Source organism: Sceloporus occidentalis, unplaced genomic scaffold (assembly GCF_023333645.1).
Source record: "Sceloporus occidentalis isolate IW3139 unplaced genomic scaffold, rSceOcc1.0.p SCAF_1, whole genome shotgun sequence".
NCBI lineage: Eukaryota > Metazoa > Chordata > Lepidosauria > Squamata > Phrynosomatidae > Sceloporus > Sceloporus occidentalis.
Window position 1 is genome coordinate 257,566,205 of NW_028316981.1, and position 26,212 is coordinate 257,592,416.

A 26,212-nucleotide genomic window follows, 5' to 3' on the forward strand; every position below is an offset into this window, starting at 1 on the left:
GAAATCAGGTTCAATTGATGTAAGATACAGTATTCAATCACTGCATTCAGCTTACAATGGCTTGTTACAGACTGCCAAAATAAAGCTGCTTCAGGTCTCTTTGGAGGTATGCTGTTTAAATGATGCATGCATCCTAAGAATCCAGAAGCTGCACCAAAGCTGCACTCGAGTGCTTCGGAATGGAGTGTGGGTTTGGCGCGACCTCCAGACTCTTAGGACCCATGCATCATTTAAATAGCATACCTCCAAAGAGACCCAAAGCAGCTTTATTTTGGCAGTCTGTAACAGGCCAATGATATTTATTTTTAATAACCGCCCCCCCCCAGCTGTTTTGGTTAAAGATAGATGGGAAAAACTCAGCTTGTTTGACAATGGACTCCACCATGCTTGAGATTACGCTCCAGTACCTAGTGTGTCAAATGGCAAACTAGTTATGAGGAGAAATGGGTAGGTGGGTGGGTGGGGAGATATTTTGGAGGAAGTGGTGGAAAATACTGTGGAGAGAAAAACTGGAATATTGCAAGGAGAAGTGGGGACTGGTTGTATAGGGAGAAATGTGGATGTTCAAAACTACTGTGTTACTCAGAACTGAAATAATATTCCAGGTGAGGTCTGATCAAAGCACAATAGAGCAGGATTTCTACTTCCCTCGTCCTGGACCCTGTAGACCTGTTAATGTAGTCTAGGTTTGCATTAACTATTTTGTCTGCCACATCACACTGTTGACTTATGTTTACCTTGTAGTCTCACTGCACTTTTGGAAGTGGGGAGTTAGGTTGCTTCTCATTTCCCATTTCTGAAGCTGGAGGCTTTTATGTCACTAGGCATACAAGAATCTCCAGCTTTGGAAGGTTCTTCATTTCCAAAGCTGGAGATTCTTGTATGCCCATTGACACAAAGACCTCCAGATTTGGTAAGATGCTTCTCTGTGCACCCTGAGGCAGTAGCCTTGGACTTCAGGAGCGGGGTTGGTGGCCTCAATTCTTTGTGCTCCTCATTCTTGAAGCCCAAGGTGTCCATGTACACATTCACACAACAGCCTCAGTTTCAGTCAGGAGCAGGAACAAACTCAAAATGTGGAGGGCTGACTGTATTTAAATTGTTAAAATTGCTATCACTGGACTCTGTCCAGGAATTCTGTAATACAGGGTGGGGTATAACTATTTTACTACTAATAATATCAATACATACATAAATAGCACTGAGCTGGGTTTATTTTACCGGTATTTAAAATATTTATACCTTACCATTCCTCCAGCAAGACAAGACTGCTGGTGGATAAAACTAAAATAAAACTATAAAATGGCCATTAAAAACTGCTTTGGAAGGTGGTGGACTCTCCTTTTCTCCCTATATCTGAGGCTCACAAGGCAAGTAACCCTTGCCTTGTGAGCCTCAGATAGAGTCACCCCTACTTCCCAATCAATGTGGCAATGTTTCTTAAAGCTGAAGGGAGGTTTTGAAGGTCTTCATAATGTAGCATGGGGCTGTGTTATTTTAAAAGAAAAAGGCTGAAAATTGCACTAGGCATGTCTGAGCCATGCTGATAGTAGAGCCTCCATCCCCATTAGGAAAAAATATTCCACAATACCTTTCCCTGAGTTGTGGAACAGAGGAGCCCCAGGTCCATGTTTGCAAACCTGCAGTCAAATCCTTTCCTGTGAACAATGAGGGCTGCTTCATCTGATGGACCTGCATCAGCCTGAAAACAAAAAAGACAAATTTGGAGGGGAAATTAGCAAGCTCAGGGTGCAGGTACAAACCTCTGGATTTTAACTTCTAGACTCAAACTGAGAGCCAGTGTGGTATAGTGGTTTAGGTGCTGGACTAGGACCCCAGGAGACCAGGGTTCGAACCTGTACTCAGCCATGGAAACACGTTGGGAAACACCCATCCCTCACCTGAAAGGAAGGCAAGGGCAAAACCCCTCACAACAAATTTTGCCAAGAAAACTCAAGGACTACTTTATCTTAGGGTTGCCTTGAAGGAAACAACTGAAGGCATGTTCTAGAAGTGTTTAGTCCTGATGTTTCACCAGCATCTATGGCTGGCATCTTCAGCATTTATCTGAAGATGCCTGCAACAGTTACTCGCAAAACTTCAGGAATAAACTCTTCTAGAACATGGCCACACAGCCCGGAAAATCCACAAAAAATTATGGATGCTGGCCATGAAAGACTTTGACTTCACAACTGAAGGCACACAACACTGAGAGATTTAAACTGTTCTGTAGTAAAATAATATATGAAGAGAGAGGGAGGCAGGCAGACAAATGCCACCTTAAAGTTTGATCTAGTTGAACTACCCTCTCTCTCCCTCCTCCCCCACAGAGTCATTACAATTGACTGCTCTGTGGAAGAATCCTGGAGGTAAGAGCAGGTGGAAAGGGAGAAAATAGATATTGAGAGGCCACTTTGTACTTGTGCTCTGGCTGCACCATTCCCTGCTTCCTACAGGGCCACTACCAGAAGCTCTCAGGGAAGACTTCAAAGGAAAGAGGCAGGCAGGCTAAGGTCATCTCAAGGCCAGACATTATCAGCCCTGACCTGTGGCAAAAGACAGCCATCTACCATCGTCTGCCAAGCAGAAAGGATCCCAGGACATAGAGTAAGAGTGATGCAGACAAATACCCCTCCACCAGTAGCGTCATTGGGAGGGGTGTGGACCGCACTGGGTGACACCCTAGAAGGGGGGTGACACCAGGTTGGCTGCTTCAGCCTGTGCACGTGTTCCTAGGCCCCGCCGAGGTGCTCTGGGGGTCACATCACGTCTCACCGCCCCTGCCCAGGTGGTACTTGGAGCTGTGCAAGCCCCAGAAATCCTGCCAGAGGTCTGGGGTCAGAAGCATCCCCCGGAAGCCCCACCAGAAGTCCAGGCTTGGAAGCTCCGCCCCCCCACCCCAGGTGTCACCCAGTGCTGGAACGCCACTGCCCCCCACAACAGAGTCACTTTCCTTTCCTTTCCTTTTTAAAATTGCTTACTGTGATGTTACTTGTAAGCAGCCTTAAATGGCTGTGTATCCTGTCTATTACTCAGTCAACTGCTAAAATCTGAATGGGTATTCTGGAACATAACATTATTGGTTTCTGTCCAAGATTTACTGGTAATTGCTATAAAGTTAGACCTTCACAGTGAAGCAGTCTTTCATTTTGTTTTTTTAAAGTTCTACAACATCCTATACCATTACATTTACTTGGAAGCAGCATCCCAAAAAGAGAAATTCAAACACTTGGGGAGGGCCATATACCATCCTATTTGAAACAAGTGACTGTTAGACAGCTCTTGGGGGGGAAAAACCTGGACAAGAAAAATTATAGGCCTGTTTCTCATCTACCATTTTTGAGCAAGGTGGTCAAGAGGACAGTTGCTCTTCAGCTCCAAATGGTCTTGGATGAAGCCGACTTTCTTGATCCATTTCAAATGGGCTTCAGGACTGGGTATGGGGTGGAGACTGCCATGGTTGCTCTAACTGATGACCTTTGTCTAGGCATTGAAGAGGGAACGTGACCCTGTTGGTGCTGCTAGACCTCTCAGCGGCATTCGATACAATAGACCATGACATCCTCCTGGAACGCCTGAGAGAGTTAGGAATTGGAGGCACTGCATTGCAGTGGTTCCGTTCCTTCCTCTCAGGCAGGTTCCAGAGGGTGATGCTTGGGGACAGTTGCTCTTCAAAAACAGAGCTTAATTGTGGTGTCCCTCAAGGTGCCATCCTGTCCCCGATGCTATTTAATATTTATATGAAGCCGCTGGGAGAAATCATCCGTGGATATGGGGCTAGGTGTTATCAGTATGCTGATGACACCCAAAGGGGGGGGGGTGATCTAAATGTTTCAATTTAAGGATTCATCAATTTACAAATTAGGAAGCACACACACACAATGGCTCTATCAACTGATATGTGTGGAAAATATATGTTTTTTAATAAAACATATAAAAGTAGTCTTTTAAAAAAAAGCTTTTGCTATGTAGTTGGGAAATACACCTTTAGAGAAATTGTTTCAAAGACTACATTCTGTACTGTGCTATGTAGGAGCAGTTCTAGATCAAACCAAAGGCCTATCAAGTCTAACATCTTATTTCTCAACATCACCAAGTACTGCCTAAGAGCAAGAGCCTTCCGCTGCTACTGCTCGCCAGCAACTGGTCTCCAATGACATACTGCCTCTCAACGTGGAAGTTACACACAGCTATCACAACTGGTAGCTGCTAATAAGACACATTATCCTCCAATTAAACCAGTGATCATTACCACAGCTTGTAGTAATGGGATATCCCCAGTGCTAAGCTACACTTCAGGCCTGGTACTGTCATTCATTTATTCTTTTTAGCAAAAGGAAAATTCTCGCATGGTTGCCTGTTACCATGCCTCTTTGGTAGACCTTTTGCTTTTTAAAATATTGATGTTTTGAAGGCTATGCAGTATTGTGCATTATTGATCTAATGTGTGAGAGCATACCCCCAGAACTGCAAGATTTTGTAATAGGAGAAAGGATATGATATTTGTTAGAAAATGGTAGGGGAAAAGATGCCGTTTGGAAAGGTTCTCTGTACTCTCTCTGTTACTGAAATACATGGGATTTTATCTCTCACTTAAGTCTAAATATTTTCATGCTACTAATGCAACAGCTTAACATTTTGTTATGTGAGAATGCTTTAACTATGTTAGCATTCATTCCAATATCATGCATCATTAGCTAAAGAAATCCACAATTTTATTGTTGCTGGTAAAAACAAAATAGTGATTTGTGGCTTATGAGATATGAGACATTTATCACTCTCTACTTCAGCAACTTTATCTAATGAAAGCCTATTTATACATTAAAATAATTCCAACTGGTAATTCTGTTTGTGCTATGAAAAAAAGTGGATTGTATCTGTAAATTTACATTCATCAAAGTATACAACTAGAATGATGTCCAGAACCAAAGGAGGGAAGATACTGTGGGTCTCAAATTCAAGGCCATAGCAGCCAAACCCAAACTCCTATTCCTTATATAAGCATAACTGGCTTTTACGTTCTCCATTCTTTTTCCTCTTGACACCGTTTGCACAGCTGGTGTCAATGATGTTTCAGACACAATTTGTGTGCTCAGGAGTAAAAGATGAGTAATCTCTCTCAGCTCATACCAGAATTTTTTTTTAAACTTTACTCTCCAGAACTAGTTCCAATATATGGTGAAAAATACTGTAAAAGTCTTCATCCCAACTTACCTTCAACTGTATTGTTCTTAAGTTAACAATGTGCATGTCGCAGGGCATGGGTGCAATTAGAGGAGAAAAAGTATTCAAGAGGGATGGGACACCAGAGTCTGCATAGGTAACCATCAGAATCATTGGGTGGTTTATGAAAGATGATGTTATGTGACTAAGGAGAGAAGGATAGCTGATTGATAACTTTTCTTCTTTCTAGTAAAAAAAGAAAATAGTAGTAAACTATTTGCAGGTTTTGTACGCTGAACATACATGCATTTATTCAGTTTGACACATTAATGTGGGAATAAAACTAGATGTTAATATATTACTCTCTACACCCAAGTATACATACCCTTTTCTTTCTCCTATGTATTTTGTACACTCTGGGTCAACAAGTTTAAAACAGATGTATGCAAGGGGAACACATAGATGAACTGGACTATGTAAAATTAAGGCTATAAACCCAAGAGGGCTTAAGCAATCAGCTGAGTTCATATATGCTATGCTAATATGCACATTTCAAAAACATGTTACTCATCTTTTTAAGTCTTGGTGGGGATCCTGTGCTGTCCTCTGATATGCTTTATTGCTGCTTGATGGGATTCTAATATGTTTTCCTTCCTCCCTAAGCTAGTAAAATTAAATACCTTTTCATTTGTTACATTCATTCTATTTGTTTTTTGTCTGTACCATTTAACTAAGTAACATGTTATAATGTGAAGTCAAAGGCTTTCATGGTCGGCATCCATAGTTTTTTGTGGCTTTTTCAGGCTATGTGACCATGTTCTAGAAGAGTTTTTTCCTGACGTTTTGCCAGCATCTGTGGCTGGCATCTTCAGAGAATGTTTGCCTTGAAAGGACTTGGGTATATATATTGTGTGACCTGGAAATATACATGCAAATCACTCCTGCCTTTCTTGACCTCAGAAACAAGACAAGGAAATTTCAATCTCCCAGCACATTATGAAGTAGATCTTAATTACTGTCTCCATCTGAAAATATAGTCGGCCCTTGGTATCTGTGGGGGATCCATTCAGTTGTTCCCAATGTCAGTACGTGGACATAGCCATACCACCATTGAGACAACTGTGCTGCCATTTAGACTGCATTCGCAGTTGCAGGAGGAGCAAACAGGAGTAGGACCAGGACAAGCAGGTAGTGCCAGGCTGGCTAGGTAGGTGCCTGCAGACCTGAGAGAGGCTTCACTGGGCACTGGAGAATGTGGGCAGGCAAGAGTGTTTTCCGGGAGAGGGGTGCAGGGTGCCCACATTGCCCTCAGTGTGGGGCCTCCGACCGACTTGGTTATGGGGGGGTCACTTCCTTCCCCCATACCCCCGGAGCAGGTGGCACCTGCCTTGCTCCTGCAGCCAGGCGAGGGATGTCCAGAGAGCAAAAGGGAGCACAGGGCAGCTGGTAAGACAGTAGCCAGAGCTGGGGGTGCCAAGACGGGTGTCATCTGTTCCATGAGGCATGGGGGAGGGAGTTCTTTGGCATTGCTTTTCTTTGCTTTATCCTTTAGATCCTTTGTTACAAGCCCCAAAAATTTACCCCCATTTATCCATAGATATTATCAAAATCCGTAATTTTGGTCTCAAAACCTATCCTCAATTTAGTCAAGTATATATGGTAAATTAAATATGTGAGAAGGGAGATTGTGCTAGTTCCATCCGTTCCATCACCATTTTCCGCATTTCGAGAGGGATAATCTGAAGAAGAGAAATTACTCTATGTATTAAAGCTATTCATATGATTTGGAACCCTGGTTTTTTGTTTTTTTTTGGGGGGGGGGGTCCAGATCATGTGGACAGTCTCCATATGTAGAGGAATGTTGATCTCAGCATGAGAATGAGGAAGAAGACAGAACTAGAATATCTGCCTTCACATATATTTAGTATAACCAAATTACAAATGCCTTATGAATTTCCCCAAACAGGAAAGAAAAGAGAAAACTGCATGTTTTGCCAACTATGTATAACTTAAGTCAGTGTTAGGAAACTGAAACAACATAGGGGCCTGGATTTCTCTGCTGGGAGTCCTCTGTGGACTAGATTATGTGAAAATGGTGGCCATGTCCTTGACTTGATCAGGTTCCCCGCAAAATCAAGATGGAACTTTTTAGCCCAGGACTTGACTCCATCATTCCCTTCTCTACAAACCAGATAGTTTCCCCTCTCCTACCCTCCATGTGAAATAAAGCCTGCATTTGAGCAATGAATATTTAATGTTCCAGGGATAACTACTCTGGAAATGCACTTATATGACAATTATATAGTTTAATACTAATATATTATACTAGAACACTATGTTTTTTAAAGGAAGCACTATATAAATAACACTTCATACCATATCTACTCCATTTCTTTTCTCCAACAGAAGTCGGAACAGATTAGCTGTGATTTTGTTATCTTGCACACCTTGTCCTAAACCTCGGTTGTCATCCTGCATAAGTCGACGATCCATGATGACCTCTAATTGGCCTAAAAACAAATGTTCATCTTATTTTGGCTCTACCAACATTCATGAAATAGCTGAATCATATTTCTAGAAAAGCCGAAAGATTCACTATTCTTCATGTACACAAACACTTATTAAGTGTTTAGTTTCACATGACCACAGATCTGAATGTTTTAGAGATTCCAATTCTTTTGTGGTTAGGAGGATAAAATATGTATTAGATAGGAGACTTATAGCTCCGCTAACCTAATGTATTTCTATATCATCAGTCAAAGTTACAATCTGCAATGCTGATACATCTTTAACACTCTTCTGCTTAATTGCTTTCTCTTGTTTAAGTGAGTACTTAAATATACTAAATATAGAAAATCTTGATATTTTCTGGCAGTGTGGCCCTTTATGATATGTTATCAGGATATTACAATTTATTTCCACCAGAATTGTACTTTGAAATCTTCTATAATTACTTACCACTTTTTAAACTTGAAACCCCAAGAGATTGAGCTGAATGAAGAGTTAAGCGAATTTTGTCATCCTGAACATAAGCCATTGTGGTCATTGGATAAAAATTTGCTTGAAGAGGCAATTTATTCATTGTCTGCCTAGGCTGAATCTACATTAGCAAAGTGATTTCAGTCAACTTCATTGAGAATTTAAATAAGACAAACATCAAAATTGCTTTTGCGACATAAAAACCAGTGGCAACTGTAAATACTATACTTCTTTTAAATCAAAAGCAAATTACTCATCCTTAAATGTTAATACTATTGTCTTGGTCAGGTTCTGATCAACGGAACAAATTATATCACACATTTTAACTTAACAAGAAGAGTTGTTCAAATCGATTTCTAGGTGAAGCCAAAATAATTGTTAAAAATGTCTTAAACAAAATCCTGGCCTCTAAGAGGTGTACATTCTAGGGAAGAAGTGATTAGATTCATTTAAAGGAAGGGCACAAATTGCTTTCAAGACCTATTTTGTTAAAAAGTTAGAGTATAATAAAGCCCTTATCAAGAAAACCAAAGAATCAACCTTGTTCATCATAACTAAAATCCACTTTAGTAATTTACTACACTGATATCCTCCACCTTCAAGAGCAAAGGAATTTTCAGGGCAATAAATAATAAACTTGTGATGGGCAGAGCTAGTGTCTGCCCTCTCTGAGTTTCAAACTGTCATGCTCTTGCAATGATGTGAATGGGGGCTAGAGAGAAGGAGGAAGAGTTTTTAAAAACACAGTTTAGAAATTGAACAAACACCTTGTGTGAATTCTCGCCAACAGGAAGCAGTAGAGCAGGAAGGGAGTGTGTTAAGCGTTCAGGGGAAGGTTCTAAAGAATATAATTGTAATTGTGTGAACTGTGCAAAGCAAGCCAATGGAACAGTGCTTTTGTTTTAAAAATTAGTCTTGAAAATAAAACTTTTACTAGGCAAGTGTTCAAACACTACATGAATCTTTAACCTTAAACACCTTGGAAAATTAAAACCTTTGCCCAGTGTATCAAGGAAGCCTCTCTAGGAGGGTATTCCAAAAACACAAAAGGTATGTTCTCGTTTTGACCAGAAAGTGGAAATATCAACAGTTTATAATGAATGGGCAGACTGGTACAGGGAAATCTTTTGAACAACTAGGTTTAGAGATGTTTGCACAGCTTCTCATTTCATATAAGATTAAATGGATTTTTTGTGTGCTTAATCAAATCTTCTAGTATATCAAGTGAAAAGACTTGCAAATATGTTGCTGCAAATACAGAAAACTTGCCTGAATGAAATCTATTGTATTCCACCAAGGCTGTGGGTTCAGTAGCATACAAGGACAAAACTAAGATAATGCCAGTAAATAATTCCCTTTTCATGGGAATGGAAACATCTATCTGTAGTACTGACATGTGGATTGAGGAAGATGTGCCATGAATCAAAACTAGGTATATAAAGGAAGGCAACAGATAGAAGAAAGAAGATGGTATCAATGTTGGGAGACAGAATAGGGATGGAAAGGAACCACCCCCCCAATCTAATTATAGGCTATACAACATCCAAAAGCAAAATAGGCAAAATCCTAGCAAAAAGCAAGCTTGTGCAATCAAATCGCAGTGAAAGCCAACCTTCTGCACTGTTTTAAGCTGAAGGCAAGCTTATGAAATACTCTAGTGCAGTGGTGACAAACCTATGGCATGAGTGCTAGAGGTGGCACTCAGAGCTCTCTCTGTGGGCACACACCCTGTCACCCCAGCACAGAGTTTGCCAGAGTTTGTTACTAGAAAGCCAGAGGAATGTGGCACTTTGGGATAAATGAGTGGGTTTTGGGTTGCAGTTTGGGCACTCTGTCTGTAAAAGGTTCGCCACCACTGCTCTAGTGGAAGCTGCCCAGCCTACCAAACTCTGTGCCCCTGAAAAGTCTTTCTAAATGGTTTGGGGGCAGGGCTGAAGAACTGTGAAGTGCGTCTTACTGCAGGGGAGAAGAAAACCAAAAGCAGGACCTAGGGCCAGCTGTACAAGATTACACAATTTCAGGTATGTTGTCCCTGCCAGCTACTCACTGTAGCTTAGTGTGAATGATTTGTAATGTTCTGCAGGTGCCCCTCTGATGAAGTTTTTTTGGCAGGGAAGGGGGAGCTGTCATGGGGAGGTGCTGGGAAGTGCCTTCTGCTCCTTCAGTGTTCAATTTGCCCTGTATATTTAAAATCAGATCCAAATCCCAAAAGTAGTATTCTGATGCAAAAATCTGAATAAGTATTAACTGTTTTATTGTACTTGATGACGTTTATCCTTCTTAAATGCAAACAGAACCAACTCAATTATAAATTAAAGGTTCAACCCTTAGAATGTAGGGACAGTATTCACTGAATTTTAAGCATGGCAATTACCTGGTATCCATTGAGGTCACTGTAAAATCTGTTATGGCTCTCTATATCAGATGAAATTCTCATTGCAATCTCACGGTTATATTCTCCTCTGATGTCTACAATATTGGTTATCTCAGGAGACTGGCCTTCTAGCCCTAGATATAAAACAGATTTCATGATTTCACAAGGCCGATTTGACAAACCCATTACTGAAGTGAAAGGACTACTGTCTAGAGACTTATAACCCATCTATGTGTCTGCATGTGCCCTCAAATCGCCTGTTGCCAATCCTGCCCATGAATTTCACAGGATTTTCTTAGGCAAGGAATACTCAGAGGTGGTTTTACCAGTTTCGTACAGTCTTCTTATCTTGAAACTCAACCCAAATTACAAAAAGACTCTGCTCTTTCAGGCTGTTTATGGTGCTTTAAAAATCAAACCAGCAATTTAAATTCTGCTTAGAAACACAGCAGAAGTTGAAGTTATTTGAATACTACATTCATAAAAGCCATCCCAGTTACTGTTCATAACCGTCAGTCTGGCTTCTACAAGCTATATTAGAAAAAATAGCTCAACATTCTTCAAAGCCACATATTGTAGTCTAGCTTGAGGTAGGCTGAATAAATTTAGCAAATTAAAATATTTTCCCCTCCAGGACTACCCACTGGATTAGGAAGAAGAAAAAAAAAAAAAGAGAGAGAGAGAGAGAGAGAGAGAGAGAGAGAGGTTCCGAGTTGGAGCTAGATAAAGAACTTCTAACAATATTCATGTGTAACGCAAAACAATATGCAAGGAAACTAAACAAACAAAAGTACACAATTATTCAATTGTATTTTTTGAAATTACATTACCATGAACTTTGTAAAGTCGTACTGTGTGAGTCAAATGATGGAAAAAAGTAGTAACTTCAGAAAAAATTCTGCCATGAGTAACTCTTATGATAGGTGGATCAGAAAAAACATAAGGCTGTGGAAAGACAAATGAAAAAGTAATATTTGTATTTTCTATCTTTACATTTCATGACCTTGAAGGGTGGGTGGCTGGGGAGGATACTATAATCACCTTCCTTAAATTCCAAAGAAAGAAAGAAAGAAAGAAAGAAAGAAAGAAAGATGAAGCTTATGCTTCTTGCTTGCTCATGCGATAGGAATGGCTGAAACAGATGCCAGTTATGAAATTCATTTTATATGAGAGAGATGATTATGTGACAACATTTAACTTAAAAAGAGCTCAGCTAGACCAAATTTATACCATAAGCAGTGTAGTGGCATAAATACATTTGCTAGACCCAACTGGAACAAGCCACTGAATAAACTGCTGAATGGTAAGACAACACGTATGTAAACCCCACTGACTCAATGACTCTGTTACAGATGGGACTAGCAACTGGATTTAGACTCATTTTCCCCATTGACTAAATGGATGCCTGTGGGTAGCCCACAAACATGACAGGAAGGAATCATACTGTTCTTCTATACTACTGTACAACAGTAAGTGATAGTCACAGGCATACTTGTCACTTCTGCTCCTGGATAGCATGCAGCCTAGCAGCCACTGACAGACTTATCCTCTATGAAGATATCCAGCACCTTTTTATGTGGTCTGTTTTTGTAACTGTTGCCATACTTTAAGGAAATGAATATTTCAAACAGCTATGTCAAGAAAGGGCATTTTTGGCCATTATTATCACTGCCTCAAGTATTATTTAATGAATGGTTTATAGTTGCTTTTGTCTCCAACACAATTTTAAAAACCCACGGTTATAAATGTTAAAAATGAAATTCTAAAAAGACCAAATATTTTAAAAAGACTAAATATTATTGTACATAAGCTTATTATCTAATCAAGGCTGTTACTTGTATAAATGCCCAAAGTCTACAAGACACTCAACACTGTAAGGGTTCAAAATATTTTTTTATGGTGACACAAAAAACAGTCCACATCATGAGTAGTTTGCCTCAATATGATCTTGACCAAAGTCGGAACTGTCTTGTGGGTTAGCGCAGCCATTCAGAGACCCTTCCTTTCCACCTTTCACTCCCACTCCAGGCTTTTCTGCTAGGATGGAAACAGCTGTTCCATGAAAAAAAAGTCTAATGTATCTGTATTCTTTTATCTGTATTCCCTGATATATTCCCAAATTCAACACATTTATTGACATACATTTATATGCTATCCTACATTCAAAGGTCTTTTGAAACGTGAATAATAAAAGGTAATTATCACTGTAAAAACGCATTAAGCTAACAAATTCAAGCAAGTTAAAACTATTAAGACCATTTAAAACAAGCTGGAAAAACCATTAGATATCAAAGACTTTTAATAAACAGCCATGTTGTAACTTGGCACTGAAATGAAGCCAACACTGGCCTCTATTGGGGCTCTTAGCAGAGGGTATTCCACAACAGGGTATCACAAAAGAGAAGACCCTGAACGCATTACCTTGGCATCTCCATCTGGTAAGAAGAGATAAGCTCCGCTCTTATCTCTGTTACTTGCAGTTCCATACCAAACAAACTCCAACTTCACACGATGATTTTTATTGTCTTCCTTTGTGTTTACTTTCTAAAAGGAAAACACTTAATAAGATTGATACCTTCCAATCTGCTTCAGTATCAAATATCATCAAGTAGCTAATATACATACCTCAATTAGTCCAGAATTGCCAGAGAACCAGATTTTCATGTAAGTGTTTTCTAACATGATCTCATCCAAAGCATTCTGTATCTCTTTAACATTGAAAATTCTGTATGGCTTGATTGCTTTAGCTTTATCATTATGATAGAGATTATAATCAGCCAATACAGTTTCTGAACCTTGTCCCTCAAGAAGCTGATAAACTCCAAAACCTAAAGGTGGTATATGAGCCAAGAAAGAGATCTGTTGGGAGCAGGAAAGAAAATGTTATCCTTGCAATATCAAGAATGGAATCAAAATATTAACAATTTTTTCCTCATCTCATGAGACTCAAACTCAGCATTAGAACTTATTTTCTAACTAAAGCTAACAGACATGAAAACACTATTATTCAAAAGAGCTATTTCTTATATTTGCAGTATTCTTTCAATTTTGCTACATACAAAACTTTTCATAAAGTATACTGAGTTCAGAATATTAACTATAGCAGATATTCTTCAAATAAATTGCTTTTTCTTCATGTTCTGAGTACAATGATATCTCTTTGTTACTTCTCTACTATGAGAAATACAATGGTAATAGATTTAATTAAATTAGGTTTGATCAACTCATTCAGAAATATTAACAGAGAATCAAACTTGAAATATTTTGAATGTATAAGCCATTGATGGTTTAATGCTTGTACGTACTCTGGTACTTGGTAACTTTCAAGGCTAAATACATCACAATTATTTGCTATAAGGCAGCATCATGTGAGAGGTAAATGAACACACACATCACCAGAACATGCAAACAGTCGGGAGTCTTCAGTTATTATTATCCTGCCTAACAGTTTATCCAGTGTGGAATTAAGTCTGCACACTTATACTTCAATCAGCAAATGCAAAGTGAAATCGAGAACATAGTTATTTTCACACACTCAAACTACTGCATCCCTTCGATAACTTTTATCAGTTACTGAAATAAACTTTTTAGTTTGCAAGTTTAGGAAAATGTTGCATGCTCTAACATACACATTTACTTGGAAGCCTTACTACACTCAAGAAGTAACATGCACACATGCAGAACTGAAACAACGGAGTTTCTTTTGAAAAAGAAATATGATCAAAAACAAATTTGTAACTAGAATGTTTACAGGGAGCCTCCAACATCAGAAGTGAACTGATGACAGAATTTTTGCCTAGCAAACTTCTACCACTTCCCAGGTAAGAAATATTGATACATGTGCCCAATACATGCTCACAGATGATATACTACAAATAACTTGCCTGATATGCATCATATGATATTTTAGCAGTTCCATCCCACACTGCACTAAGTTGAACCACAACAGGTCTTCCAGAAGGAGACAGGACTTTAACTCTGGGTGTGTTCACATAGACTGAAACCACTGACGAACGGTCTTGTTCTGTAGGATTATAAATCAAAAGGTACCTGCAAGAAACATTGCCAGATCTTTACAAAAACTAAGCAACTTGACCAAAGATTTCTATGTTACCTAAAATAAATTATATAGGTAGGTAACTGTCTAAAATATGTGCATATGAAGAAAACATTAAAAAGACAGTATAACCTAAGTTTACTGTACTGTGCTCTTCAAGAAGACGCTGGTGCTTATATGTTTCAGGGTGGAGGGGGGAATATACTGCGGAAAAGTTCTTGACAAATTTCATTCTCAAGGCAAATCTATTATCTGAATGCAAATGTGGTGATTTTTTAAAGCCTCAAGATACATGTTACCCAATGCAAAGGTATTTTTATGTTTTCTTAAAAGCCCATGCAACATTGCAGGGTTGTTGTTGTTAAAGGAAGTCTTTTATTAGCTTTTGGTAGGATACAGATGTGTTTCCTACATCACAAAAAGCTTCTTCAGGTCCAACATACTATTTTTGTATTATTTATAGCTAATAGTACTATAGCTAATAGTGAGAATTGTCTTAGCAAACAAAACCTACAATACAACTGCTTCTATAGATGTTATTCCTTTGCTTTAGAATACCACTGAAATAACAATCTGTCTACTGATACACCACTTCTTTAATGCAATTACCAAAAATATTGCATGAAACATCACAGACATCTCCAAAAATGGATATTCACACATATTAGAAAAATTCACAAAGGAACATAGTTTAACAGTTTCTGTTCCTATGCCTACAATAATACTGTAGTACTAGTTTAAGTTACTGAGGGCCTGAACAGACAGGCCAAAATAAAGATGCTTTGGGTCACTTTGGAGGTATGCTGTTTAAATGATACATGCGTCCTAAAAGGCCAAAAGCTATGTCAAAGCTGCGCTCCAGACCTTAGGACTGGAGCATGGCTTTGGCGTGGCTTTTGACCTCTTAGGACACATGCATCATTTAAACAGCATAAATCCAAAGTGACCCAAAGCAACTTTATTTTGACCTGTCTGTTCAGGCCCTGAGATACTTTTTTGTAATTTTTTGTGGGTTTTTCGGGCTAGGTGGCCATGTTCAAGAAGAGTTTATTCCTGACGTTTCACCAGCATCTGTGGCTGGTATCTTCAGAGAATGCTTGCCTTGTTGTGTTTCCTCACCAGTTTCCCTATTCTGTCAGTGACTCCTTTGATGCATGGTAAAAATGCCTTCCCTTTGGTGATTGTTTGTCTTCCCTCCTCTGGGTTTTTCTAGGTCTGGCAGCCCTTCTGATATCTGAGGAAACACTACCTTCAAATGGTTTACAAACTGATGAAGAAAATCCAGCAAATGCTTCGCCCAGCCAAGAACCAGAGAGACCTTGTCACAGCCGCAGGAGTTTACTGCATGCCATGCAGCTGCGGACAAGTCTACATAGGGACCACCAAACACAGTGTGCAAACAAGAATCAAGGACACGAGAGACACTGCAGACTGGGCAAGCCAGAAAAATCAGCAGTAGCAGAACATGTTACAAACCATCCTGGGCATAAAATACTGTTTGAAAACACTGAAATTCTGGACCACGCCAACAACTACCATGTCAGGATGCGCAGGGAAGCCATTGAAATCCACAAACACCTGGACCATTTCGACAGGAAAGAGGAAACCCTTAAAGTAAACAAGGTTTGGCTACCAGTCCTGAAAAATAGCAAGATAAAGACTCAACAAATGCAAATGGGAACTCTTCCAGGGTCAGGGGCTTCCCAGCAGACAATGAGCACTAAGCAAACAGACACTAATCCTCTTTTGCATAGCCTCCCACCCAGAGGCTGCCATTAGCAACAGAAGAAGACACATTCAAATCACCTTTCCAGGCAAGCATTCTCTGAAGATGCCTGGCACAGATGCTGGCGAAACATCAGGAATAAACTCTTCTAGAACATGGCCACATAGCCTGAAAAACCCACAAAAAACTATGGATGCCAGTGATGAAAGCTTTCGACTTCACAATTTTTTGTAAATTCTTACATGAACAAATGTAAGCTATATTGGTCAATGGAGATACACTCACACACCATTTTTTAAAAAAAATCTGTATTTCCAAAAGGCAGTATGTTGAAAGTAATTGATATATACATAAAAAATAAAAGCAACTTAGTCCACTCTCTGATCAGTTCCTACCTTTAAAATCACCACAGTAAAACAATGAAATTTAAATTGCTAAATGTGTAAATATAACTATTTGTTTGAAATTTGCTCTAGTAATTGAGTGAAGATGGATATTAAAGATATCATAGTGTGCCTCCAGTTAAAGCAAGTTGCAAAAATAAATAAATTCCACCATTACCCCTTTAAAATTCCATTGCTTATTAAAAGAGAGAGAGAGAGAGAGAGAGAGAGAGAGAGCTAATGACCTGAAACTTCGCATTCATGATTTATTTTGTGCCACACTAAAACTGATCCAATAAATATAGAGAGAAACAGCAAGTTAAAAAGTACTGATTCATGTATTTCTGGTGAAATATACTGACATACTTTATTCAGGCTCATCAACGAAGAAAATCTTTCACTGGTTTTATGAGCAGTGAGTCAAAGACATTAAGGTTTCAGGCTCGCTAAATGTATAACAGCACATACTGGCAAAGTTATATCATGCATGCTCACTAAATCTGGAACAAAAATGCTGCCAATAATCCAGTGTTTCCAGGGGGAATCCAGAGCATTTTACATGGAATGCCTATTCCTTTAGTTAGAAAATGTTATCTAACAAGTTGTGAATACACATAATGGGACCATAATGTGGGAGGTGTTGTGGCTGTTTCGCTGTCTGGGAATTTCATGACTCTTTTTCTCCTATAAAATCTTCTATTCCCCCTCAGCATTTCCTCATTAAAAAGTCATCTTCAGAATCTGCCAAGGAAGCTCCTGATAGTTTTAAAAAAACAAAACAGTTGTATTCCAAGCATCCTGGAGTGGGCTTCACTTACATAAATGGAATACTGCTGGGAAACTGTATCAGTACTGCAGTAGATCTGTGGAGTCCTGAGACTAAGGGCAGAACAGATGGGTGGGAAAGAGCAGCTCAAGTCCGCTCCAGCCAGAAGTGGGTCCGAAGTCCACCCACCACACAGTCCGCTCTCAACGTAGGAAGTGCTCACTGGGGCCGACTGGTGCTTGCAGGAACCGAACTATCTTGGCCCCCATTTGCTCCAGTCCAAAGGAATGGAGAACAGCCTGGGGCAGGATACAGACTGCCCAAAGCGGGCGGTCTCCCGACACCCTAGTTTGCTCCACGGGGAAGCTGCAGCCTCTAGACCATGGGGCTTCCCCGCGGAGCAAAAAAAAAAAACCCTTAAAAATCGGGCTCTTTACGCGCTGCCATTGTGACGCCGCAATGCGCCAATGGCGCTGGGACATGTGGACGCTAACCGTCCGCCACGTCAAAATGGTGGCGCCTATGTGTACTGGGCACCGCCATTTTGACGTACAGATTACATACTAGGGTTGTGGGGCGTATATAAGCAGCACCCCGAGGCAACCCTAGTGAGCATGCAGGCCGGCGCTTTTGCCGTTCTGTACAGTGCCTTGGTATGGCTTCTGGCGACTTTGGAGGCATGTGTTGTCTAATCAGCATGCCTCCAAAGCAGCTGTAAGCTGCTTCATTTGGCCCGTGTGTTCTGGGCCTATATTTAATGGCTTTTACTATGAACTGTGCCTCTGACTTTGGGAGGAGGCTTGCCTTCCTAAAAGACAATACAGGAAAAAAACAGGAAAAAAAATACAGAGAAAATCTACAAGGGCTGGCAATGCATAGTGGGGATTCAGAGTCAGAACTGATGACTTGCAAAACAAAAGCAATTCTAGGACTTTTGTTAAGACTGTGGAAACTTTCCAGCATGCTCTTTGCTTGGCTTTGGTTTTGTTAATCATTAAGCTAATGTAAAATGTCAACAAAGAGGTCTTCACATATTTAGGAAAGAGACCTACATAAAGTTATTCTACTCTGTTATCTTTTCAAGTATTTGTATAACAGATCCCATGCAGTGGACCATTGTTATACGCTGGGGTTTGGTTCCAAGATCCCCTGTGTATAACAAAATCCGTGTATGCTCAAGTCCCATTAAATATAATGACATAGCAAAATGGTGTCCCTTATAAAAAATGGAAAATCAAGGTTTGATTTTTGAAATTTATACTTTTTTGAACATTTTCAAACCGTGTATGCTTGAATCCGTGTATAAAAAATCTGTGTATAAGATGGGCCGACTGTATATTCAAGTACAGAACTTTCCACCTGTACATAGATAGTAAAAAATTATGTGGCATATGCCTTGCAATTTAACAGTTCATGACTGATATAAATTATTAATCTTTATTAATCTTTCTAGATGAGCAAGTCTTAATATGTAATTATTTTTCAATATATGGTTGCAGAACAGTGTAATTTTGTTACCTTTTGTGCAAATAGCATGCAAATAACTTACGAAAGGCTATCTATATCCTTTGGGTTATAATTCTATAATGTATACGGTATTGTGTTATTTATATTCTTGTTGCTTTACAAAGAATGGAGGGACAACTCTAATCTTTAGAATACACAGAATGGATTTACAATAGAAATTTCAATCCATATCATATCTCAATATTCAGATGTGTCTTTCAATGTTGTTGTTGTTACTGCTGCTGACTTCAAGTAATTTCCAATTTATTGCGAACCTAAGGCCAAGCTATCATGGGGTTTTCTTGGCACAATTGGTTTAGAGGGGTTTTTGCCCTTACCTTCCTCTGAGGCTGAGAAAGTGTGACTTGCCCAAGGTCACCCATTGGGTTTCCATAGCCAAGTGGAGATTCCTGGTCTCCTAATGTCCTAATCCAACACTCAAACCACTAGACCACCCTGGTCCTTTCAATACAGTTATTTTAATCCCAACACTGATGAAAAGGGAAACAAAAAGAGAAAATAAATAAACTCATCCAAACTGGAGGAGTTTAATGTCTGCCACACAGAATATGTACAATTCATGCATGTATCAGAGACAGTCATATTTTCTTAAAAGGGAAGATGTAAATGTTTTGTGTCGGATGAAACAAAGATGAAGCACAACATGAAATGTAAAGAATATCCTCTCCTACCAAGTCATTGTCTGACTGGCAGGGGAAGTAGGAAGGTATGAAAAAAGCTAAATTATATTTATATTTATATTAAAATAAAAATTAAATTCCACCAAAATCAAGCTCGTAATATAACAGGACTAGGGAACAAAGGGAAATGGAAGTGAACTAGAGGAATACATAATAATAAACAGAGAGAATTTGTATTTGAAAACTAGTCGAGATTTGAAATTTTGCACCATTATGGGGAAAACCTCTACCAAGCTACAAGACACACATGAGGAGCATCCAGGAAAATACTGCAGATATCCAACCATATGGACATTACAAATGTGACTAATACAGAGCTGCTGTACCTTTTTAAAGCAAAGCATCAGTTCTGCCAGTTAAATATTATGTCATTTATTAACACAGTAGATATCTACAATAATCGAGACATCACACTCACAAAACGACCCATACAATGCAGCACAGAACAACATCCACCCATGTGGAAAACAAATGCTAGATAGAACCAAACTAAAAGAAAAGCACAGAGGCAGATTTACTGAAGGACGTTTTGGTACCATCTAAAAGGTCCCATTGAAACTGGACTTTTAAGACAAGAATTTGAAGAAACTGAACAACTTCCTCTGTTTCAGAGGCAATAGGCAGCTGTGCTGCTCTCACCATTTAGAGCACTTCTTTGTGGCACTGCCTCTGGGTCTACTGCTGGAATTGATTTCTTCCTTCAAAAATTTAAAATTGCTCTCCTGTTTCGATCAGCCAGAAAGACCCTGAAGAAAAAAATTCCCAGTCAGAACATTTGTACCTCAGAATTAGAAATGAGGCATGGCCTACTCCATCATTAAAGTGCTCTGCAAGATGCCAATCTCTTCCTACCACTGCTCAGTTGTACCTGACTCTCACAGCCACATTACACTGTTCCGTGAAAAAGAATTCACCCGGCTAAGTACCTGAGTTTTAAAGGGTGTGCACTAAATTGGTGACTGCCTCTATTAGGACCTACACTGCCAAAAACATAATCACTTTTTATGAAATCTTAATAGTGCAAGGAAATTGTGAGTGATAAGATAGTTTAAAAAACTGGTGAAATCTGCTGTATTGATCTCTGTCTCCCACACACACACAAAAGAGGGTTGTTGTTTTTTTAAAAAAATGTCCTAAGAATGCTTTCCAGAAATAGTTAAGCACCAAAATTTTAACCTCTTAAGATGAAAAGCATTACTTACCATTCATACCAAGATACTGTATTTTGAAAAGTAAAGAAGAGGACATATTTATCAACTCCAGTTGGCCCTTGGAACTTGCAGGGGGATCCGTTTCAGACCGCCCCCGCAAGTTCCAAAACTCATGCATATTCAAGCCCCATAGGCTTGAATGGGGAGCATGCCATGGGCGTGTGCCCCATTAATGTTAATGGTGGTCACCCTTCTGTGGATTTTCAAGTCCTCAGATCTCAGGTTCGCAGACTTGGAAGGGTGACTGTACTTGAAAATACTGATTGCCATGGCATCCCCCACGTTAAATATCACATTCCACAAGCTGTGATAATTGCTACTGGAAATATTCCTAACCTTCATTCAGAGGTCTTTCCCCACCTCACCACTCCACCAAGCCATCCTGTTCCACTGCCCCCACAGCTGGAGGATTCCTCAGCTGCCTCACTCCCCTGCTTGCCATGTCCCAGGTTTGGTCTCTTTTCCCTCCTTGCCTCCAAGCACTGTTTCTCTTTTTGAGTTCTCCACTGGGCTGACCTTCATCCCTTCTTCTATCAAAAGCTCTTGATCAAGCAGGAGAACTGGTGATAAGGCAGCATCGCTGGGCAGGAGGTGAAGCAGAAAATGACATTTTAAAAAATCCTTCAATATTTTAAAAAATCTGCCCGACCAGAAATTGTAGCTTTGAAAAACAGGACACACTTGGGAAAAGAAGATGTATGGTAACCCTAGTGGACAGAGTGCCAGACAAGTTGCTAACAGATAAAAGAAAACTACATTAAGCTTGCATTGGACCTTGCAAAGCAGTGTTAACACCTTCAGTAATAACACATAACTTCTTCCGGCTTTCTGAATATGCACAGGCAGATTGTTAACATTTTTCAAAATCATACTTGATTCATGCAGGACAGTTTCACAAAATGTATGGCAAATGAACAATAGCAAATACAGCAGTACAACAGTTTTCTTCACAGTATGGATTTTTAAAAGGCCCCTGCCCCCCAAAACTTGGTGAGATCACTTAAGGGGTTATTCAGACTGTGAAAATAATCCAGGTAGAATCTGGGTTGAATCTTTGTTGTGATTAAGTTTTCACAGCTGATTCAGAGTTTCCTCCTACAACCTGTAAAGCATTGACAAATACTTTGGAAGCTCTTTCCTCCCCTCTCAGCTCAGTCATGAGCATACTGTTGGGTCCATAAACAAACCACTCTCTCTCTGCTTGGTCTTCCCTGTCTGGACAACAAGTATGCTAAATTAAAAGTGGTATTCTGGGGATTACTGTGAAAATATATGAAGTACTTGTGACATCTGATTTTTATTTATGAATTCGCTTATTTAAAGTATTCACTTATTTAAAGCATTTCTGTATCGCCTCCTAGCCCACAAGGGCACATAGCATTTACATTATTAAATACACTTGCTTTAGCAACATGTAACATTTTTAAATTTTATAATTGCCTGTCAAAAACATACAACAATTTAAAACCAAAATGTACAAATTATTACAAAACTTCCAAGCCTAGTAATTGCATATAATACATTCCTCCATCAGCTTTTCACAGTTTCCAGTATACTGTCAGTTTCTCCAAATGTATTCTTGAGTCTATAGCCGTAACAGTCATGAGAAAAGAACCAAAGACTATGTTAATATTCACCACAACAATATTCATCACCACAACAAAAGAAACCTAGCACTTATTCTTGAACAGATATGCAAAGGGAAACAGCTAACCTGAAGTTGATTTCACACCCTATACTTCTCAGAGTCATTAGCTCTGATCTGTTTGTCCAAATAATTCTGCAAGATAGTAAATCCTAAATGTTTTATCTTTTGGAACTAAATGTATTGTCATCTGGCTGTCTGACAATATTTGATGTGATGTGATTTGTTTTATATTTGATGTTTTTAATTTGTTTTTTCTTTTCTATATGGTAATTTTATCTATTCCTCTTTTATTGTTATCTTAGAATGTACGCCTTGGGCAGGCTTTTATATACTTTTTAATTTTACCAACTTTGTACAGCGCTGTGTATAATTACAGCGCTTTAGAAATAAAGTTTAATAATAATAATAATAATAATAATAATAATAGTATAAAGTCCATAGTCTCAATCCATTACCTTCTCAAATGCTCTATAATAATGGATTGTGACTTGCAGCCTATTGAGTCTCTCTCAATTTATTTTGAAAACCTATGATCACATAGAGAACAAAGTCCTTGAATTCTTTGCTGATTCCTTAGATAGCTACAGCAATACAATGCTAAGTGCTTCTGTTCTATTCCCTTCCTTACTTCATTGTCCACCAAAAGAGAGAGAGAAAGAGAAAAAGCCAGAGTGGGGTGGGGTGACCCTTGCTGATGGGGGACACCTGGTTTAAGGAGACTACGTGTGAAAAGGATCTAGGAGTCATAGTAGACCACAAGTTGAACATGAGTCAACAGTGTGATGCGGCAGCTAAAAAGTCAATGCAATTTTAGGCTGCATCAATAGAAGTATAGTGTCTAACTCTAGATCAAGGGAAGTAATAGTGCCACTCTATTCTGCCTTAGTCAGGCCTCACCTGGAATACTGTATTCAGTTCTGGGCACCACAATTCAAAAAGGATGTTGACAAATTGGTGTGTGTCCAAAGGAGGGCCACCAAAATAGTGAAAGGCCTGGAAACCATGCCTTATGAGGAAAGACTTAGGGAGCTGGGTATGTTTAGCCTGAAAAAGAGACGGTTAAGATGTGATATGATAGCTCTGTTTAAGTATTTGAAGGATGTCACACTGAGGAGGGAGCAAGCTTGTTTTCTGCTGCTCCAGAGACTAAAATATGGAACAATGGATGCAAGCTACAGGAAAAGAGATTCCACCTTAACATTAGGACTTTTTGATTGTAAGAGCTGTTCAACACTCCAACACACACTCTCGGAGTGTGGCGGAGTCTCCTTTTTTGGAGGTCCTTAAGCAGAGGCTGGATGGCCATCTGTCAGGGATGCTTTGATTGTGATTTCCTGTATGGCAATGGGTTGGACTAGATGGTCCTTATGGTCTCTTCCAACTCTATGATTCTATGATTCTATGATGAGGCTATCAAAAGTACCCATCTCATCACAGGACAGGCAGCTAAAGAAAGTGAAGTGAAGTACTACTGGCTAGAAATGAGAGCTATAGAGGCTCCATTGTAGAAATGGCTAGAAATGAGAGCTATAGAGGCTCCATTCAGTGTACTATAAAAATAAACTATTATGGCCAAGCTGGGAATCGAACCCTGGTCTCCAATGTCATAATCCAACACTCAAACCACTATGCCATGCTGGCTCTTATACTTATTTCTAAATTTTGCTGGAGAGAACCATGCAATTAATGACTGAATAACATGGTTATCTCCAAAGCAATTGTAATGTATAAATATTAACTTAAATATTACCTAGATAAATAAGACATCTGTGATGCTACTACTTTGCACTTTTGTCCTTGATATCATCTAGTCTAACACAAAACCAACTGCATCAGTGAAAATTCTACTGAAACACTGCAATAACCAAGTATCAAATCCTTTTTTTCAAAAGTTACACTGGTAATATATTGTTCACCATTAAGATTTAAAGATATTTGTACACATTCTGCTATAAATCAATTAAATTCTGAATTAGTAAGAATTTTCACTATTAGTAGTCATTAGATTTTTTAAAAATAAAGAATGTTTTCCCTTAGCATTGACGCAACGCTGTAACTATTTCACAACAGATAAAATACTTGTGTGCTGAGTAACTTGCACAATGTTATATCCGTTTCCTCTTTGTGTCTGCATCTTGCAACAGCTTTTCAGACTACTGTATTATTATTATTATTTATTTATTTAGCGCTGTAGATTTACAAAGCACCGTACATATAAACAATAAAATACATAAAAGTAAACCTGCCCATGGCATATATTCTAAGAAATAATAGCATAATACATATAAATAGATAACAATACAGGAAGGGGTTCAAAAAAATAAGGCAGGCAACAAATTAAAAACATCAAGTAACATATAATAGTCACGCAATGCCTAGGAATGCTTCCCTGAACAGGATGGTCTTCAACTCAGTTTTGAAACTGGTTAAAGAAGTGATGGTCCTTGCTCATGGGGGAAGGAGGTTCCAGGAGCAAGGGGCAGCAAGTGAAAAGGAACGAAGCCGAGACAAGGCAGTGGAAATCCTAGGCTGAGAAAGCAGATCTTGACAACCAGAATGGAGGACATGGGTGGGAAGGTGAGGAGAAGGAAGGTCTGATAAATAAGGAGGGGCCAGCCCATGCCGGGGTTCAAAAGTCAACAGCAGAAGCTTACACTGAATATGGAAAGGGAGGCGGAGGCAATGACGGGATGACAATAAACGAGAGATATGGTCAAAGCAGTGGGTGGATGTAATAATGCGTGCAGCTGAATGCTGGACAGAAATTAAAGGACGGAGGTGAGAAAGAGGAAGCCCAGCCAGAAGGAGGTTACATATATCAATTCGTGATACCACTAGGGCATGGACCAGAATCTTGGCAGTAGAGGCAGATAGAAATGGTCAGATTTTGGCAATATTGTAGAGAAAGAATCTACATGCCTTAGCTGTGGTCTGGATCTGGGGGATACATGACAGAGAAGAATAAAAAATGAAACCAAGACTACGGGCTTCCTGGACTGGTCAAATAGAAATGTCATCCACAGAAACAGAAAAGGAGTATTGAAGAGTAGACGTTGGTGGGAAAAGGAAAAGCTCCGTTTTGGACATATTGAGCTTCAAGCGCCAATGCCACATCCACTGAGAGACAGCTGTAAGACAAGATGAAATTTGCTGTTAAAGACCTGGAGAAAGGTCGGGGTGGAAAGATGCAGCTGAGTGACACTGGCGTACAAATGATAGGAAAAGCCAAAAGAACTAATGAGTTTTCTTAGGGACAATGTGTAGAGAGAAAACAAAAGGGGACCCAAAACAGAGCCCTGAGGAACTCCAAGAGATAAGGGAACAGAAGACGAGGCCTGACCACCTGTGACCACTGCTGATCTGACAAATAAGATCTAAACCAGTCAAGAACAGAGTCCAAGAACCCAAGGTCAGAAAGTATATCAACTAGAAGACAGTGATCTCCTCCGGAACACATGTTAAAGGCTGCAGACAAATCAAGAAGAACAAGAACAGAGGAAAGGCTATTAGCCTTGGCCCGAAAAAGATAATCCAAGATCTTAGTGAGAGCCGTATCTGTAGAATGCCGTGGGCAGAAACCAGACTGAAAGGGATCAAGAATGGAGTTGGCTTTAAGAAACTCAAGACAGTGAGAATAAACGACTCGTTCCAAACCTTAGAAGGAAAAGGAAGAGAAATCGAGCGATAGCTAGACAAAG

At 39.5% G+C, this 26,212-nt stretch overlaps 1 protein-coding gene across 1 annotated transcript in view; it reads right to left on the minus strand.

Moving 5' to 3' along the window:
* MAN2A1 (mannosidase alpha class 2A member 1) overlaps window positions 1-26,212 on the minus strand; it is an 88,532-nt gene that overhangs the window by 1,812 nt on the left and 60,508 nt on the right. Inside the window, exons 13-21 of the mRNA XM_089492372.1 lie at window positions 14,401-14,566; window positions 13,142-13,375; window positions 12,938-13,060; window positions 11,347-11,461; window positions 10,517-10,650; window positions 8,122-8,263; window positions 7,540-7,673; window positions 5,215-5,409; window positions 1,592-1,702 (exon numbers count right to left, since the gene is read on the minus strand). Coding sequence (XP_089348498.1) covers window positions 1,592-1,702; window positions 5,215-5,409; window positions 7,540-7,673; window positions 8,122-8,263; window positions 10,517-10,650; window positions 11,347-11,461; window positions 12,938-13,060; window positions 13,142-13,375; window positions 14,401-14,566 — 1,354 coding nt within the window. The remainder of the gene's footprint in view (window positions 1-1,591; window positions 1,703-5,214; window positions 5,410-7,539; window positions 7,674-8,121; window positions 8,264-10,516; window positions 10,651-11,346; window positions 11,462-12,937; window positions 13,061-13,141; window positions 13,376-14,400; window positions 14,567-26,212) is intronic.